The 17,768-nt window shown below is 46.1% G+C and overlaps 1 protein-coding gene and 2 long non-coding RNA genes across 8 annotated transcripts in view; 1 reads left to right on the forward strand and 2 right to left on the reverse strand.

Moving 5' to 3' along the window:
* B3GALNT2 (beta-1,3-N-acetylgalactosaminyltransferase 2) overlaps positions 1 to 12,266 on the reverse strand; it is a 27,917-nt gene extending 15,651 nt beyond the window's left edge. For 4 of the 5 annotated variants that reach the window (XM_056344703.1, XM_056344700.1, XM_056344701.1 and 1 more), the window contains exons 1-3: positions 12,134 to 12,266; positions 1,494 to 1,641; positions 125 to 225 (exon numbers count right to left, since the gene is read on the reverse strand). In XM_056344703.1, coding sequence (XP_056200678.1) covers positions 125 to 225; positions 1,494 to 1,641; positions 12,134 to 12,236 — 352 coding nt within the window. In that variant the 5' untranslated portion in view covers positions 12,237 to 12,266. The remainder of the gene's footprint in view (positions 1 to 124; positions 226 to 1,493; positions 1,642 to 12,133) is intronic. The other variant, XM_056344704.1, reaches the window with a different exon arrangement.
* Positions 12,267 to 12,518: 252 nt separating this feature from the next.
* On the forward strand, positions 12,519 to 13,496 carry LOC130151913 (uncharacterized). 2 transcript variants are annotated; one of them, XR_008822797.1, is made up of 2 exons: positions 12,519 to 12,943; positions 13,022 to 13,496. It is a non-coding gene; the product is annotated as an uncharacterized LOC130151913 (long non-coding RNA). The 2 variants fall into 2 exon arrangements; XR_008822796.1 differs by having other exon boundaries at positions 13,037 to 13,496.
* Positions 13,227 to 17,068, reverse strand: LOC130151914 (uncharacterized). The gene is made up of 3 exons (XR_008822798.1): positions 15,632 to 17,068; positions 14,851 to 15,008; positions 13,227 to 13,333 (listed from the first exon to the last, which is right to left on the reverse strand). It is a non-coding gene; the product is annotated as an uncharacterized LOC130151914 (long non-coding RNA).
* Between the last annotated feature and the right edge of the window lie 700 nt (positions 17,069 to 17,768).

Consider the following 17,768-nt stretch of genomic DNA (forward strand, 5'->3'; position numbering starts at 1 on the left):
CTAAGAGCGCAAGTTCTAGGCAGCATTTATCTTCAGGAGTGGCTCTCTCAGTTAAGCACCCCAAACTACTCTCAGAAAAGATGATTAGTTCTAGTTCAGATCATATAAAAGTTGACTTCTATACCTGGGTTACTGATGTTCAGAAGTTTGCAGGAGTAGGGGTCTTCTCTGTCCTCCACTGGCACAGCACAACCATGCGCACCTATTATAAACTTCACAAGGACACTAAAATAATTTGGTTTTATTAACACCAGTTCTCTTCCCTCCTCCCTCCATCTTCAATAAACTTATTGCATCACAACAGCCTGTCTTCCATAGGATTAAGATTTTAAACCCCTAAAAATCAGCAAATGAGTCTATGTAGAGCAACCAAATGAATACCCTCAGAGGGGCTCAATTCCAAACCCACGTTGCTGTTTCACATTTCATAATGAGTATGCAGGAAGACTGGCAGCTAGGAATGGGATTCGAGACAGCCAGCACACTAAACAGAAAAACACCTAAGGCAACACTGAAGGATCCTGAAGACCTGCCTTTCCCTGCCTGGCTTTGTTACTTAATTCAAGATTGTTTAAATATTCTGTATTCAAAAGGCAATGAAAAAAATAAGAAGAGAAAAGGCACACAGCATCCAAGAAGGAACAAGGACTCCAGACTATCTGTTACAATGAAACGTCTACATTTTGGGTTGTAGCAAAACAACAGGTTGCTCTTTCCAGCCCTAATCATGGTTGTGGCAGTCAGGAGACAACAAGCAGTGTGAAGAGAAGAGGATCCACCTCAGCCTAGTTTTTCACCTAGCAGCTAAATATCCTCCAGGAACTCCGTATCACATTTTTAGATGACTGAAGTAGCTATGCTTCACTCCCAACTGCACGCTGACACCAAATTTGCACATGTAAATGGCCTTCAGCGCAAGGCAGGTACCAAGATGTGAGGCCTATCAAGATGACAATGTCTCCAGAAATGAACTGCAGCAGAACTTTCTCAGCAAGGACAGGGCTGTCTGTAGACTGTCAGGTGTGGGAAGGGTTCTGGTGGTGTGCCTGGTTCAGTGGGAAATACACCTGAGCTTTACAGTTAAGGCTGTTGTAAGAGGGTGTTTGTTGTTCTCTCACCAAACATGATCCCGCCTTCTTTCAGGTATCCTGGATTACTAAGCATTTCAAGTTGCATACCATACAAAGCGTACATTGCAACACAAAAAAGGGAAAGTCTTATACATCACTAATGAACAGTGGCAACTAATTGGAAAAACAAACAGCAGTGAACAGTCAAAAAATGACATTTTATTCCTTGCATAAAAAGGTTACAGCCCAGAACAAGAAGTATTCTTATATATTACTAAGCAGATTTAAAAAATTAGAGTACAAGATGCTCACAAATAAAACAAAAAACAAAACTGTCCAAAAAGAGTAATTAAATCAAGATATTTAAGCTTTACAGTCTCCCCCAACCTGCCAAGCCCCAAATTACAAAACACTAGGGATTACCGTTGGCTCAGTGCAGGATGTTGTTTCAGGTGCTTGAACCAAGTGTTCCTTATAACACTGCGCAGTTCATGATTGTGTCGAGCTGACAAAACACCTACAATAACATCATAATGTTTCAGCTTCCACTGAGGAAAGAAGGCTAATGGACCTAGAAATATAAAATGACAAACATTTATTATATGCATATCTTACCACAAGCCTGAGTTGCAAGCAGTAATTAAAATACATCTCAAAAGCAAGAGTACTGGGAACCTGAAACACTAAAACCAAGAAGCATGATTACTATTGCCTTCTTGGTTCAGAATTGGGGAAACATTTTCAACATGCCCAAACTTTCACTAGCAATCTAAGAAAACTTTACTGCAACGACCTGAGCAAGTCACTGCAGGTAAGCAAAACTAAGAAACTGTGACTCACAAAGCAGGCAAGAACGTAAGCCTTGGTTCTGACTGACAGCAGCTTCCATTCTTCAAATATTTGCCTGCCTGTCTTAGGAGCAAACTGCCCCCTGAGAGCATGCTCTTGCTGGGCTGCTCTTTCCTATCAGCCATCAGAAACCTTGCGGGCAATGTACAAGGTCCTACTGTTCCCTCTGCAAAATGCTTGAGACAGTCTGAGCCTTCTGCTTGCTCGTTGATACCTCCTCCAGCATGATCCACCCTAAATCCTGGGGGCTTGTCACCACTGGTACCAGGCCTTCACTATTAGAATTCACCATTATTCTAGCTAAGGAAAAAAAAAAACCAAAATAAACTAGGCTTGTCAGATTCAGAAATATGCCAGTTTCCCCCTTCTTCTTAAAACTGCTGGACCACCTTTCTGCCTCACCATGTCAACACAGCATGTCACCGCCTCTCATCTGCCACCTTTGAAGTTCAACACTGCCTTAACACAGGGTATTACATCCCTGCACCAGGGAACACTGGCTTCATTCAGAGCTGGATGTCACCACCAACACTTACAATCCATGATTTAGTTTGTGCTGCTTTAATTTAGGGATCAAGAAAGCTAGACTTGATTTCAAACAAGATTATGAGCGGAAAGAGACCCAAGAAGCTCCGACTTAAAGCCTGCTAAGTCAGGCAAGTAGCTACAGTGAAATTGCTTAGTTTAATTTACCAGACATTCTAGAGTTAAGAGAGGTTTATATTTAGCTTTAGCAAAAGATTGCTTTCCTCTCATCCCACTATCTTTTTTTTCATTAGGCTGCAGGATAAACAAATGTAAATGTTAAGGCCCTCTAAGCTACCGCATACAGCGTAAACAAGATTTTTTAAAATTAATTTTAAAGAGACCGAAAATATTGCCAAGTCTGCATTGTGTACTCCCACTAGAAAATGCTGAATTATAACCTAGATTCTACCTTCCACACCAGCGTCCCCTTTCTCCACTCTGAAACCAAGAAGATAGATGGGACTGGTTACGATTGCTTAACCTAGGACCTCATAGCACCGCCATGGGGACCTGCTCAGCTCTATGCTGAAACAGCATCAAGAGACTTCAGTTTGGGGTTTGGGTTTTGGGGGGGGGGGGGGGGGTTCTTTTTTTTTTTTTTTTTTTGCTTTAGGAGCTATTGATAATGGCTTGCACCTGACACCTTAGTCCCAAAGCCAAATAAACGAGTGCTCTGCAGCTGATTCTCAGAACAGTACAAGAGTGGGGAAAGTACAGGGTGATGCTTCCATGGGCAAACCTTCCCCAGTCAATTTCCCACTAAGTATTTTAGTCCTAAGCATGCAAACACTTTTTCTAGGAAAAGGTTAAGTTTCACAGTTATTTAAATGAATCTGTCCTGACAACAGCTACAATCTTGTAACTTAAGCTGAACACTGACCTATTAAGAGAAGTTTCCATCAACTTACAAACCCAAGCGGCAAGCCACTAGCTCCATGCCTCAGGTTTTTGCTAAGGTCAACTGTTACATCTCTTACAACAACCATACACTGAACGGGTGGCAAGGTTCAGGAATACGATTTGTTTGCCGACAGACCAACAAACCTACTGCCCTATATAACATCTGAAGAAACTTGTTGCTCAGTCTAAATACAATTTTAGTTTACCTTTATGCTCGTAAGTATCAACTATACAGAGGCTCTGTATGTCTTCCGAGGTCATTACACAGCCAAGATCTCCATGACAGCAGTGGTGCATGAGAGTCACACATTTGTAAGACTACAACATTACAGCAAATTCCTCTGTATCTCATATTCCTTCTCACACATCCTTTTTCTTTCCTTGTTCTTCTTCCATCCTTTGATTATTCTTTAAACAGCCTCTGCAGCCTTAACTGCAAGCCTTCCAATATGAATCTCCTAGGAGGACTAACATGTTTGTAGACAGCATGAGGTGCTGTTTACATAGATTTGGTCCTCGAGATACCACTTTTAATTAGAAGTGGAACCATTTCATTAAATCAAAATTAAAGAAAATAAAATGAAGAGCAGAAGTCTATAGGGTGACTTGACTACTTGACTCAGAATAGCATAAGCTGTCTTAAATCAATTAAAAAAAACAAAACTAAAAATAAGCTACTCACATCAAATAGGCATACTTTTAATTAGTTTATATTTTTAAATGAGTGAAGCTTTTCCTTATCAACCATTCACATGGGAACAACGTTAATGTAACAGATGCCTCAGAATTAATATCTTACTGCTTTTAGAACAGACAGCTCTTTCTTGTTTTAGGCTATATTCAGGCTGAGTAAGGTAGCATTACAGCAGTCTATAGTCAGAAGATTGTCTTCTCTGTCCCAAGGGTTATGCCATTTTACTTTTAAAACCACTGAAAATGGAAAAAAAAGAAAGCTTACTTTCATAAAAACATAATGAATAAGCTCTCTGCTTGTTATCGAAGTTGTCTACTTCCTGTGGAAAAGTAGGAATAACACTTACTCAACTTTCAGGAAAAGATATCCATATGTCTCTCTGAATTATCACTATGAAAAAAATGGAAGATAAAGTGAGAGGCACGGGGTGGCGTGGTGTGGGAACTAAGGCTATTTTTCCTTTGTAAGGATAATTCAGATATATGCATATATATGCTCTGATGCAGCATAATTTATGAGAAAAACATTGCTGACCTCCGAGTCAATAAGAACAATTTATACAAGCAATCAATACTTGCCACTGGGGACCAAACTTCTTCATCTTATGTTCTATTTTTGTGCATTAGGCCAAAATGGTAAGTGTTGGCAACAGGCTTAAAAAATACATACTGTATCACTCTTACCTTGAACTGGTTGTGCAAGATAATTAAGCCTTTAAATTTTTCAATTACAAAGACAGAAAAAAACAACTGTAAATTTGGGGAGGTGAAGAAAAAAGCTACATACCATATTCCATGATATACCCTGAAAGTGTTGCTAACCGAAGGGATGCAGGAGGAGAGGAAGCCTTTCCAATTCCAAGGTCACACTATCACTAGTTGCCTCGCTTTTGAACTGTTACTGTCTTAAAGCCGCATCTGGGTTGCATCACGCAGATCAAGACTTCTCAGTGGAAAGCAGGCAGCCAAATGTGCAATGCCTACCCTACACTCTCTAAGCATCAAGAACAAAATCACTTTTGCTTTGTTTTGCTTGAGGTTGTTAATCCACAGCTACAAAAACATGAAGGGAAGCAGCCCTCTCTCAGCTGCTGAGATGCATTTAATTCTGTACAGCAACTGTAAAGAGTACTTCTGTCAGCTCTAAGACTACTGAAGTCCAGCCTGTGTTTTGTTGACTGACTGGATACCAAGCAAAAATGAATTCTAAATCCAATACAAGAATAAATGCAGTTTATTATATTACAATACAACAAAGGAGAATACCATGCAATACGATAAAAGGGAAACAGTACTAGTTATTATGCACAACATGACAAAAGAGCAATAGGAGCAAATCATCAGATCATTACTGCAAAGCATTGCAGAGATTAAGAAAAGGGTACATCAGCAATTACCACCTTAACATCACCCAAGCCCACACTTTGGCTGGGAAGCCCCGTTGCAGCCATCGCTACGAGTCTCTTGGTAACTGGGAAAATTTCTGTGAGGTGAGTCCACCCATAGCTGAGGCTTCTGGCCCAGTCCCGGAGCTTGCCCACCTTTGTACTCAGTGAAAAGCAGAAACAGTTTACATACCTAATGTATGTAAACTTTTAACTTTATGCTGAGTGCAGGTGTGCACTGTCTCATGATTCATAAGGTTCACACATGGCAGGGACCCTGGCCAGGTGCCCAAGAGTGGTGGAGTTACTGTCATGACAGAGCTGCACACAGTATTTATTGGATGGATGGTCCTGATCACATCTTGCTCAGGACAAACACCACCTGCTCATTACAGTTGTCCTTGACCCCCTGAGCTCACTGTCCAAGTTAAACAATTTCTAATTAAAGACAAAGACTTTTTTCATAAGCAGTAATCAATTTCATAAATTTTCACCACAGCCTGCCAGAGTCTTGTGTCACATGGTTAATAATAAGTTCCTGCACAAGCTTTCTTGGGCTGTGATATTTGTAAGGACAGGCTCCCATCCCACACAATTCCCCAATGTCTGACCATACACGTATTTCTACTAGTACAGTTTTTTCACCTCAGTATGAACTGCAGTAAGCTTTCAGAGGATTCTTGGTCACTAATTTTCCTGAAACTTGGTGAAAGACACTGGTCTTTAGGCCCTCCACCTGTTTGTCAAGCTTGACTGAGGACAACCAACACGATCCAAGTTCGGGAGAGACGCAGGAAAAGGTAAACAAGTGCATAGACAGAGCACAAAGCCATGCCTTTAGATGACAATGTCAAAGGTGCAGAGGTGAGTCTCCTGCTAAGCTGGCCACAGAAAAACGTCACTGCTGACCGGCAGTCTGCTGGCCCTAGTCAGATTTTAACCAACTCGGCAGCAGCCAACAGCTCTTGGGAGTTTTTCAAAATCCCAAACGGTAAAGATCAACACGCATCTCTTCTTCCTGTGAGACTGATTCTCAAGTAAGATGTCAAGTTTAGTGGTTAATTATATTTACTGTCATTATAAGGAGATGAAAAAATTGAGAGATCATTTAGCTTGATTTTGTCAACAAACAAAGTAAATATGATCTTGCTACACATACTTCTACTGGAGTGCCCTACTAACTACTAAATTTGCCAGTCATTTTCAGTCAAGTTTGACATAGTGTGCAGTCCCCAGAGTGGTTAAGTTCCCACATTTCATGGAATTGGACTGGACAGAGAAAAGACTCGTTCGTTGTTAGTGCCTGCACTGAGAAACACAGCAGTGTAGGTTTACCTGCACTACAGGGCAGGAGCGAACCTCCCCTGGAGACTGCTAGAGTAAGTGAGCTACAAAGCTCAGCCTTCTGTGGATCTTCTGCTACCCATGCAGCTTTTTTTTGTTGTGCTTGTTAAATAATCAGCGAATAGGACTAAATAGACCAGGCAGAAGTTGCTTAGAATATTCTCAACTAATCCACTTTGTAAGCTAAGACCAAAAAGGAACAAAACCCCTCAACGCCCCACCCCCCCCTACACACACACATATTCCAGGGTGTTATCTTTGCCTTTTCTTGTGACTTTGCAACCATGTTCGGGTTTTTTAATGCCTTTTTCTTCTGTACTGCTTTGTTAAATATCCAAACAAACACGAAGGAAGGAATTCACTGAATATAAAGGTTTGTATTCACAGAATGCTGACACATGCAGAAAAAGAACAAACCAAAGAGCAAAAGCAGCTCTTTCCCCCTCTCTAATCTTCTTCACTTAATCTGCTATAGCTCATCTGCATTACACCTCTCTCTGCAAGCAGCTACATGACCCCCCCCTGCAGCACCTACTTCATACCAGAGCTAAAAATTGCCGAGATGTGCGACCCTGGTTTCTGTGGGAGCACAGCACTCCTTGAGACAGACAAGCCTTTAGACAAGCTTTTAAACAAGCTTTACAGATTCAAAGAGTAAAACCTCTGTGGGAAGAGGGTTGGGTTTTTTGGTTTTTTCTTTTCTTTTTTTTTTTCCCTTTTACATCAACAGCATTCCCTTAAAGAAGTAGGACAGCAGGGTCCTTCTGAGTTGCAAAGTGACAGTAGTAATACTGGTGAGATGATGATGCTCTAAACACCATTAATGATGCAGCACTTGCACACTCCTAGACATACCTGGGAACAATGGCCAAAGCATCAGAAGCACAGACACATAAAGAATAAAGCAAATCCTTTTTGCAACACTAAAACGATGCCTCCCCCCTTTTTTGGGGAACGGAGGGAAGCACAGGACCTTTATCCTTTGAAAAGTAACTACCGATCCCTGATGCCACGGAACAAAAGCCTGCTCCCAGGGAAGGCTATTTGCTCCTTTGTGGCTGTTCTACTCTGTGGGCAATTTGGAAGACAACTGGTGAAGAGCTTCCTTCAGCCACGAGCCTCCCAACTCTGGCACAACTAGTACTCTCTGCTCCCTGTGCCAATGCCAAAAAACTCAAAAATGCAACTCCAGTACTGCTCGCCAGTAATTTACAATGTCTCAGACATCAGCCCACAGAACAACTGCAAACTTAAAAAAAAAAACAAAACTAACAATTCAGTCGGAAAATACTGTCAGCTTTGCTGTGGATTCTTTGTCAATTATTTCATGCCCATCAAAGGTGAGGGGATTGGTTCTGTTGGGGATGGCCCATCCCTGGAAAACAACGTTATAGCAACATCTCATAGATGAAGGTGGCATTTTAGGCAGAACTGCACAGCTACTGCCAATGCCAGACCTGACCTGTTGATGGAAGGTTTCAGTTTCCAAGGCCACCAGCCTACCAGTCTTTACATGCCTACAAAAGATGAAATAAACGTGTGACCAAGGATACTACCCGCGATAGACAGGCTTAACAGATTTCAGACAGCATCTATTCTTAAGAAAGTATCGCGTTTTGGCAGAATTTGTCCTTACAGAGCACAGCATCACTCACAACCTCAGAGGTTGTTTCTACATTTTATTTCAGTACTGAAAAGCCAAAAACAGGTTAAGCTCTCCCTCCTTCTTTCTCACTTGTCATGTACACAGGCTAGTCGGTGAGGGGAACAACCCTAACTCTACAAGGCAGATCACTAAAAGCCAGCCTAACCAACCCTGTTCCATCTAGGGCAGTGCCTGAAGAAGTACGCGCTGAACCGCAGGACAACAGATGGCACACAAGCAGCTTCGAGAAAATGGTGGGTTTTAATCTGTTGCATAATTATTCACTAGTAAAAGACTGACTCTTAACAAAACCAAAAGGGCCGATTCTTGGCTGCCACACACCCCCAGAAATGTAACAGGAATAACGTCTTAAAGGGCATTAGCATCAGCAAACTAGCAGCATATTACACTGAATGTGTGGGGTTTCTGATTAGGCGCTGTAATTGAAGCCCTACAGTGAGTAATTTCCTACTCTGTAAGACTTTGTGCTATCAATTAAAACACACAATTAGCAATGAATCCACCTGGAGTGCTAAAAGCAGGTCTGTCTGTTCTTTCTCAAGTTTCTGAGGTCATTTTATAATTAGCACTTATCTAAGATTTTTAGAAAAATTAACTAAAGCTTCCTACTCATGAACTTCCTTTGGATAGCACTTGTTTGTAACCAGTTAGGCAAGGACTTCAATTAAACCTAAAAGCACATTCTTGCACAAGTCTTGTTCGGAAGTGTGAATTACAGTCCCGTTAACTGAAGAACAACAAGAAAACTGGGAGCCACCAAAGTCAGGACACAAAAGCAAAGGCCAGTGCGTCTGATCTCAGAGCTAATCCTATTTATTTTTTTTCCACTTAACAAGTACTGCCTACAAGAAGTGTACTCTGTCTTCTGTGATCACCGAGGTGAAAGCGAGCATGAACACACAGAAAGTCAAAATACTGCACGGGGAGAGACGCAAGCGAGGGCCAAAGCATGCAGGCAGACCTACAGGCCTTTCACATGCGGTAGTTAAGAAGAAGGTTTTATTAAAGGAGGTACTTCCAATAGAAGAGGAAAAGTAAATGGAATGAGTGAAGATTGGAACACTGTTTACATTTAAAGTCATCTGACCTACAGACAACCACAATGAACTGCTTTCCAGAAATTGAAAGCCTGTTTTGCCAGCAGAAGTGCCTGAACTGCTCAGCTTAAGAAAACAGAAGTTTAAAACAGTGACTTTTGGTCTCTGTGGTTACACAATGGAGGTGCACCTGAAAGAGGAGAAAGATGCTTTTAACTGAAAGGCTTAAGAACAAAAGGCCATAAACCAGTTGGAAGTAAGCTTAGGCCACAAATGAGAAAGTATTTCTAATCAGGGCAAGCAGCTTCTGGAACAGCCTCTTCCTAAGACTGCTAGGAATCCAACTGAACAAACAAAAAGCCACCCCAGCGCTCCTCTGAATAAACGTAGGCTGTCCGGCTGCCGTTTTAAGGCAGAGATCAAGAGTTGCTTATTAGAAAAAGTAAGCAGAATTGATGGCCGGAGATGTCTATTCCAGCCTTGTGTTAGCGAGTCAATGATGTCTAGGTAAATAACCACTAAAACAGGTTATCAGCTTTCTAACAAACTCTCATTTCTGTGTGTGCGCGCAATGACTAGCAAGAGGGGAATTAAACCCTTCAAAAAACAGAGCTGCGGTTCATTCTGCTTTTGACCTCCACTGGTAGCCAATTTTGCAACTGTTGAGACACACAGACACTACACTGAAATACCAAAGAATACACAGATAATGCATTTTTATGTCACAGCTATTGTAAACCACTGTCCCATGATCAGATTTATTATTCATTCATACCAGTGATTCCAGGCAGTAGGTAACAAAGAGCAGCTGGAGTAATAAACAGGGCGGGGGGGGGGGGAATTACTCAATAATCAAATTAAACGAGACTGGATTTATCAGGTAGTACCGGATCCTCTTAAATAGTTTCAGATTGCAGAAGCCTTTTAGTAAATAGGGACATTTCTTCTTGTATGCGAGTTCACTAATGTTCCTAAAACACACTGAATAACAAAAAAATATAACACAGAAGACATCAGAGATAAAAGAGGTCTCTGAGCTCATCCTTCTTCCCTCTGCCAAGGTAGCTGTACCTACAGCTTGCACATTTTGTGGTATTTTGAAGGCTAAAAGGCAAGCTCTTCCTTACATTGTAGTGCAAGGCTCAAGCCTACAAAGAGCCAGCACATGTACAGCACCGAGCATTTTCCTACGGATGATGGAAGCTCTCTTTTTATAAGAGGCATCAGTTTTCCTCTCCTCAGCGTGAATATGTTACTGAACAGGTTACAACTAAATAACCCTTGCATAAACAAAATGTACGCTTACTCTTTCTGTACTAAAAAAAAAAAAAAAAAGGCACTTTTAATCCCAGTTATCCTAACATTATCCAATGCAACGTGCTTTCACAGTAACAAACAAAAACTCCAATAATAACTGCTTGTAACAGTGAACCTCCCAAACGCAAAGCTTCTTCCCTCCCTCCCCAACTGAGAACCTTCTGGATTTTCTTTATAAACGTTTGTTAGCGGGAGACACGTTTCTGCAGGGAAGGTCATCGTGAAATTCCACATTGCTGCTTCCAACGCCACATTAACGCACTGACCACACACGAGCGAACCATGAGGCACAACCCCAACAATTCAAACGCGCTTCAGGCTAACGATGAGGCCCCCCATCCTGATTCCCTAACTCGTGTGTAACCACTGCCCATCTGACAGGCAGTGGCCACTGTGCGGGGATGGCCACCACCCGTGGGGGACAGCCATCCCCACGGGTGGTGGCCGTCCCCGCGCTGTGACTGCTGCCCATCTGGCAGGTAGTGGCCATGGTGTGGGAATGGCCACCACCCAGGGCCTTCAGGCATCGCGAAGACCCCGGCCTGGCTCCTTCCACACCCGCACCGCTTCACGCCTGCACAGGGCCCGCACGGCGCAGCTGGGCCGCCAAACGGGAGTCCTAAGCAGATCTGAGGTAAAAGCCCTCTCAGGTAAAAGCCCTCTCAGGTAAAAGCCCTCTCAGGTAAAAGCCCTCTCAGGTAAAAGCCCTCTCAGGTAAAAGCCCTCTCAGGTAAAAGCCCTCTCAGGTAAAAGCCCGCGCACCGCTGGGCTTTTCCAGAGCGCTACGGCGAACGCGGCAGACAGCGAAGAGCCGTTCCCCGGGCCGGGAATGAGGCGGCCCGGGTGCAATCGGTGGGGATGCCCCCCCCGCCCCAGCCGCAGCCCAGCGGGGGCGGGAGGGCAGCCGGGGCCGCTGCCCCACGCAAAGTTGCGGCGCGCCCCCCGCAACCGCCACCGGTACCGGCGGCTCCAACCGCTGAGCCAGCGCTGCTCTCCGCACCTCGACGTAAGGAGCCGTTGCCTCCCGGTGAACCCACGCAGGCACTCCGGGAGCTCTTTCCCCGCGGGCTGCGTCCCGAGCCCCCCCTGCCCGGCAGCCCCCGGTAGAAGCGCTGCCCTCAGGCACAGAAACGCCGGAGCGGCCGGCAGCGCCGTTAGGCGGCAGGGGGCCGGCCCGGACCGTTGAACGGCCACAGCCCCCCCAACACACACACACATATACGCCCCCTCCCCGCGGCCATCGCCGAGCGGCCTCCCGGCCGCCTTCGCCTCCCGCCGTGCGGGGCACCCCCCGCCCTCAGCGGGCTCCCGCAGGCGGCGGAGCCCTGCCCGCCCCGTCCCTACCTGCCGGGTGCCTCCCGGGGCCGCCGGGGCAGCTGAGCAGCAGCCAGAGGTGCAGCGCGACCCCGACCGCACAGGGGCACAGCAGCACCAGCCAGTTTCGCATTGGCCGCCGCCGCAGCCGGCCCCTTCCCCTCCGCGCCGGCCTCTCCCAGCGGCGCCGGGGCGACGGGCCGACTCGGCCGCCCGCGGCTCCTCCCCGCGCCGCCGCTCCGCCGGGCCGGGCTCCGCTGCCCCGCGGCCGCCGGGAGCTGCAGTCCCGGCCCAGCCCCGGCGGGCAGCGGCGGCGCGGGCGGCAGCGGCGGCCGCCTACAGCCCCCACAATGCCGCGGGGCGGCGCGGCGCGGCCCCGGGAGGCTGAGACGAGCGGCGCCGGGGCTGCCGCGCACGGCGGGGAGAACCGGGCGGCCGCTGCCCCGCGGGGAGACGCCGAGCGAGCGCGGCTTTACCTCACGTTCCGCACGGCGGGGGAGCGCAGACGCCGCGGGGCGGTCGCGGCGCAGTACCCTCACGGATCGCTGCTCCCGGGGCCGCCCCGGCCGCCCTCGGGCCCCGGCCGCCGGGCTGGCGGTGCTCCGGGCTGGCCTCCCGCCGGGCTGGCCGTACCCCGGGCTCAGCGCGGCGCCGGGGGCACAGCCCGGCCCCCGTTAGTCGTTACTTGTGCAACGCCACGGTTGTCTACCGGGTGCCCCTTCTGAAAAGTCATTCCACAGTCACGAAACAGCGTTTCAGAACAACCCTGTACTAATCCAATAACGAGGAGACTGCTTCGCCTCGGCTAAGCCCCGCAGCGGCACTGCCAGTGCTCCTCAGGTATTTTATTCCAGCCAGGAACATGGTATTTGAAATTCCAGGGGAGGGGACGACGACGGGGACTTTAGGCAATCAAAGTGTCTTTAACTGCAGCTGGGTCACACGAATCGACGGCAGCATCCTGGTCCTCGCAGAAGCGCGCTATGAGACGTTCACAATCCAAGCTCAGCATCGTGTCTCACCTACAGCCACCGCGGCGCGAAGCTGGGTATCTACGCCTGATCCACCCAGGGGGCTGCCATCTGCAAACACCCTGCCGCCGGGAGAGGCCTGGATGGAGGAGAGCGTGAGATTGTCAGCATCTTGAAAAGTTACTTGTCTCTGGTCCCTCCGAACACAGGTAGCAAAGAGAAATGTTGCCTTGGACTCCTTCCTGCAGGGTGAATGTACCTGAAGAAGTGATGTGGATAAAAAAGCAGGGCCTTCTCAGAAATTAATGTATAAAGTAGAAGTTTGTGTGCAATAGCCATAAGGCTTAAATGAATGGTTACTGATGCTATTCTGTCAGAAATGCATGATTTTTGTAATAGGACCTGATACATATGAAGTATAATTGAAAGAAAGAATTGAGTTTGTGCAAAAAGAAGACTAAAATCTGTTCTTTTTTGAAATCCCCAAGCCATGAAAAGGGTTTGGAAAATGCTTAAAAGTCCCTTCAAACAGCTTCATTAAGATTCATCTTTCATCAACTGGAGTGAGATATTAGAAAGCAAACTCATGACTTTAACCTTTATGTATTGAACAGCAATAGGAAAATATGTTGGAAATACATCAGTTCAGTTTGTTTGCATACCTAGGCATATTTAATATGCAACAGAGCGTGTACTTGTCAGCAAATAATAGTACTAGGGGAAACATTTACACAAAAAATGTTATTTATTATTAAAATCACTATTGACATTTGACTTGCCTTTCAGCAGGTTCAGCTGCAGAAATAAAAACTGGTCCAACTGCTAATATTACTCTATATTTGCCTATATTCCTTGTAGTCAAGGTGTTAGGTTCTCTACCCAGCCCTTACCCCAGGCCAGGTGAATTGATGGGGATCGATCTTATAAATATGTCTGTGAGCAATTACTTCCTTGTAGACAAAACCAGAGGACCAATTCCTTAATATCTTGCTTTCTATATGGCGTATTACCTATATATATATATATATGTATATATGGTATATTACCTACCATGCTCAAGGATAAAGGCCTATATAATGTACAAAACAGGAGAAATCTCTTTCTCCACATTACAGAAACGGTAGCCTGGTCAAAAGGATTATATATTTACCTTTATATACATATATATATATATATATATGCATTTTTGTTATTTATGTAGGAAATGGTTAAAAATACAGTTTAGTTGTAGAGGACTGGCCTTTCCTGCTCCATTTTCTATCGCATTATCTGCAAGATTTTTAAAGCACGTGTAGAAGGTGCAAGCAGCACTGCTTCTCATGTTGTGTATGACACTGGAAGTGTGCACCTGTGTATAAATCATGAGATGACCAGACACAACCACTAACCCAATTTTCAGAGTTCCCATTAGCAAAGTAGTTTCAGTTTGCATTCTTGAGGGCTTTTATGAGGACTGGTATATGGGAGAAGCAAGCTGATATCAGTGTCTAAACATGGATTCAAGGCACCATGTTTTACACATGCTTTTTAAAAAGTCTTGGCCCGTATAAAAATGAGATTTTTCCAGAAATCTAAGAATAGTGAATGTATATACTATAAAAAGAAAATGGAATTGGAATATAACTTCTAGATGATGTTAAATCGTTTTCCTGCAAGACAGAACATTTTGATTTGAGTTATGCTCATTCTAGGTATCATTTATTCAAAAATACACCATTTTCATTCTGTGCTTTCTGAGCATATTTACTCTTCTGACATTACAGACTCGGGTGGTACCTCTGACACATGAAGTACAGTACTGGCACAACACAGACGTGGCGCCTGGGCACACGGTTTAGGGGTGGACTTGGCAGCGTTGGGCTTACAGTTGGGCTCGACGATCTTAAGTCTCTTCCAACCTACTTGACTCTCTGATTCTGTGTTGGGCACAAGAGCTGGAGATAGAAAAGACAGAAGTTTTAGCCCCCAGGCTGCTTGCAAACTTAAGATGCTTCTGTTAAATTTGCGTAACGTCTCTGGATAAGCATCTCCTGTCTGACACAGAAGACATGATGGATACCAGAGCTGTAGTTATGTACCACAGCCAGCCAGCCCATAACATTGTTTTTTCATGTTTGTTTGCCTAATTGTTGCCCCAAGTGAGTGACTGGGATTTTTTTAGGACACTAGCAGCAGCAGCTGAGAAGAGCAAGAAGCAGGGCAGAGCGCCATGTGTTTTAGCAGAGTTCATCCCCAGGGAGTTGTGTGTTTTATTGATCTCTCTGTGCTCCGTCTGAAGCAGAGGAAGGACTGGTGAGAGGTTCCATTTTAGGGGCTTGGGGCTTAACTTCCTCTACACCTTGCAGTAATACTGATCTATTACATTTCACACAATCATTGTGCCTTCAGTTATCTAAAGAAAACACATGAAAAGTGATTACAGACCAGGGTATGAAGGATTAGAGTTTAAAAGCTTGTAAATTTCATCCCAAGAGTATGTCTTTTTTTTTTTTCCCCCAGTGTCCATAACCTAAACAGATTCACTATCTGTACTGAGGAATTATCAATCTTTCCTTACCTTCCTTAGGATCTTTAGAATAAATATTTTTTGCTTATTTTCCCAAACAGAAGAGATGTCTCCCTGCCTCCTCTTTCGGTTTTCTGATCTGATGAAGTGCAGATGCAGAGGAGTTCTCAGACTCCTCATCTTGGGCTATTAATGCTGTCAATGTCGCTGGGATCTCCTGAGGATAGACAAAGGGATCCTGCAAAAACTGATCTCTGGAAAACAGGCTGTCTTGCTGACGGGCCTGCCAGCTCCTATCATTAGCAGCAGCAAAGAAAAGTCAACGGTACGTGACCAGCCAGCTCTAAGGACCATGATGGACAGGCATGAAGAGAGATGCTGTTAGAAAGCTTTGGGCAGCATGTGGCATGCCATGCAGCCAGCGTGGCACGAGGCCTCTGCGCGTTTGTACACTGGACGGAGGCAAGAATCTAACAAGATTTTGCCCATGGCCGTCTTCCTTAATGGTCTCTTAAGGGAGACTTACTAGTCACTTGGAAAAAAATCCAGATACGGTATGACTACCGATCCTACTTTACGTTCTCCTTTATTAAGAGATTCAAGGAACTAAAAAGGTCAGGGCGGCAGCATTTCCCTCACAGAAACCACACTGGTTTGGCTCTGGCCATCATGGGTTAAACACTTCAGGGCATGGTTGCAATGGAATTTAATCTTGCAACCCCTTCACACCAGTTGATCATAAACTAGCCTGTAGCTGGGATCTGTAAGAAGCTCTGAGCCTGGAGAATTATGGGGTGTCACAAGTTGCACTGGAATTTTTTTTTTTTTTTTGGTAAGGCTGCCCAGTGCTTTCCAGTTCAAGAATGTACTCTCTTGAAGCTATTCCATACTTCAGTTCTTTGGGCTGAGCGTTGCAGTGACAACAACCTGCTTCACATCGCAATGTTTGGTAAATTCTGGCTAAAATAATCTAATAATTTCTGAAAAGTTAGGATAAAATAGAGTAGAATAGCATAGACTGTTTCAGTTGGAAGGGACCTACAACGATCACCTGGTCCAACTGCCTGACCCATTCAGAGCTGACCAAGTTACAGCAGGTTGTTAAGGGCATCGTGCAAATGCCTCTTAAACGCTGACAGGCTTGGGGCATCGACCTCCTCGCTAGGAAGCCCGTTCCAGTGTTTGACCACCCTCGCGGCACACAAACGTCCCGATGTCCACTCCGAACCTGCCCTGGTGCAGCTTCGAACCGTTCCCACGCGTCCTGTCGCTGGGTACCAGGGAGGAGAGCTCCGCACCCCCCTCTCCAGCCCCCCCTCGGGGAGCCGTGGGAGCAGTGAGGTCGCCCCTCAGCCTCCTTCGCCCCCAGCCAGACAAGCCCCAAGTGCCCAGCCGCTCCCCACAGGACGTGCCTTCCAGCCCCTGCGCCGGCTTTGCTCTCCTCCCCTGGGCACGCTCAAGGACTTTCACGTCCTTCTTCAGTTGCGCGGCCCAGAACCGCTCGCAGCGCCCCAGGCGAGGCTTCAGCGGGGCGGAAGGTGGTGGGGCAATGCCCCCTGCCCCCAGCCGTGCTGTGCCCCCCGGGGCGCGGGCTGCCCTCCTGGCACCGGCTCGCGCTGAGCCCGCTGCCGCCCAGCACCCCAGGGCCCTTCTGCTGGGCTGCTCCCAGCCGCTCCTCGCCCAGTTCATACCTGTGCCCGGCGTTACGCCGTCGGAGGGGCAGAATCCGGCACCACGACTGGTTAAGTTTCATCCCGTTAGTCACAGCCCAGTGCTCCAGTCTGTCCGGACCCTTCTGCAAGGCCTCCTGTCCCTCAAGAGAGTCAGCAGCACCTCCCAGTTTAGTATCACCAGCAAACTGGCTAACGGTGCGTTCAGCTCCCGCATCCAGGTCGCTGATAAATACACTGAGCAGGGCTGGCCCCAGAACTGAGCCCTGAGGAACACCACTGGTGGCCGGTCACCAGCCAGAGGTAGCCCCATTCACTACAACCCTTTGAGCTCTGCTCTTCAGCCAGTTCTTCACCCAGCGCACCGTGAACCACCTCATCCTGCAGCGGGACAACTTGTCTCGAAGGATCCTATAGGGGACAGTATCAAAAGCCTTATTAAAATCCAGAAAAACTACATCCACCGCCTTCCCTTCACCCATTAGGTGGGTGGCCCTATCACAGGATATCAGATTAGT

The sequence above is a fragment of the Falco biarmicus genome, chromosome 6, assembly GCF_023638135.1.
Source record: "Falco biarmicus isolate bFalBia1 chromosome 6, bFalBia1.pri, whole genome shotgun sequence".
NCBI classification, from domain to species: domain Eukaryota; kingdom Metazoa; phylum Chordata; class Aves; order Falconiformes; family Falconidae; genus Falco; species Falco biarmicus.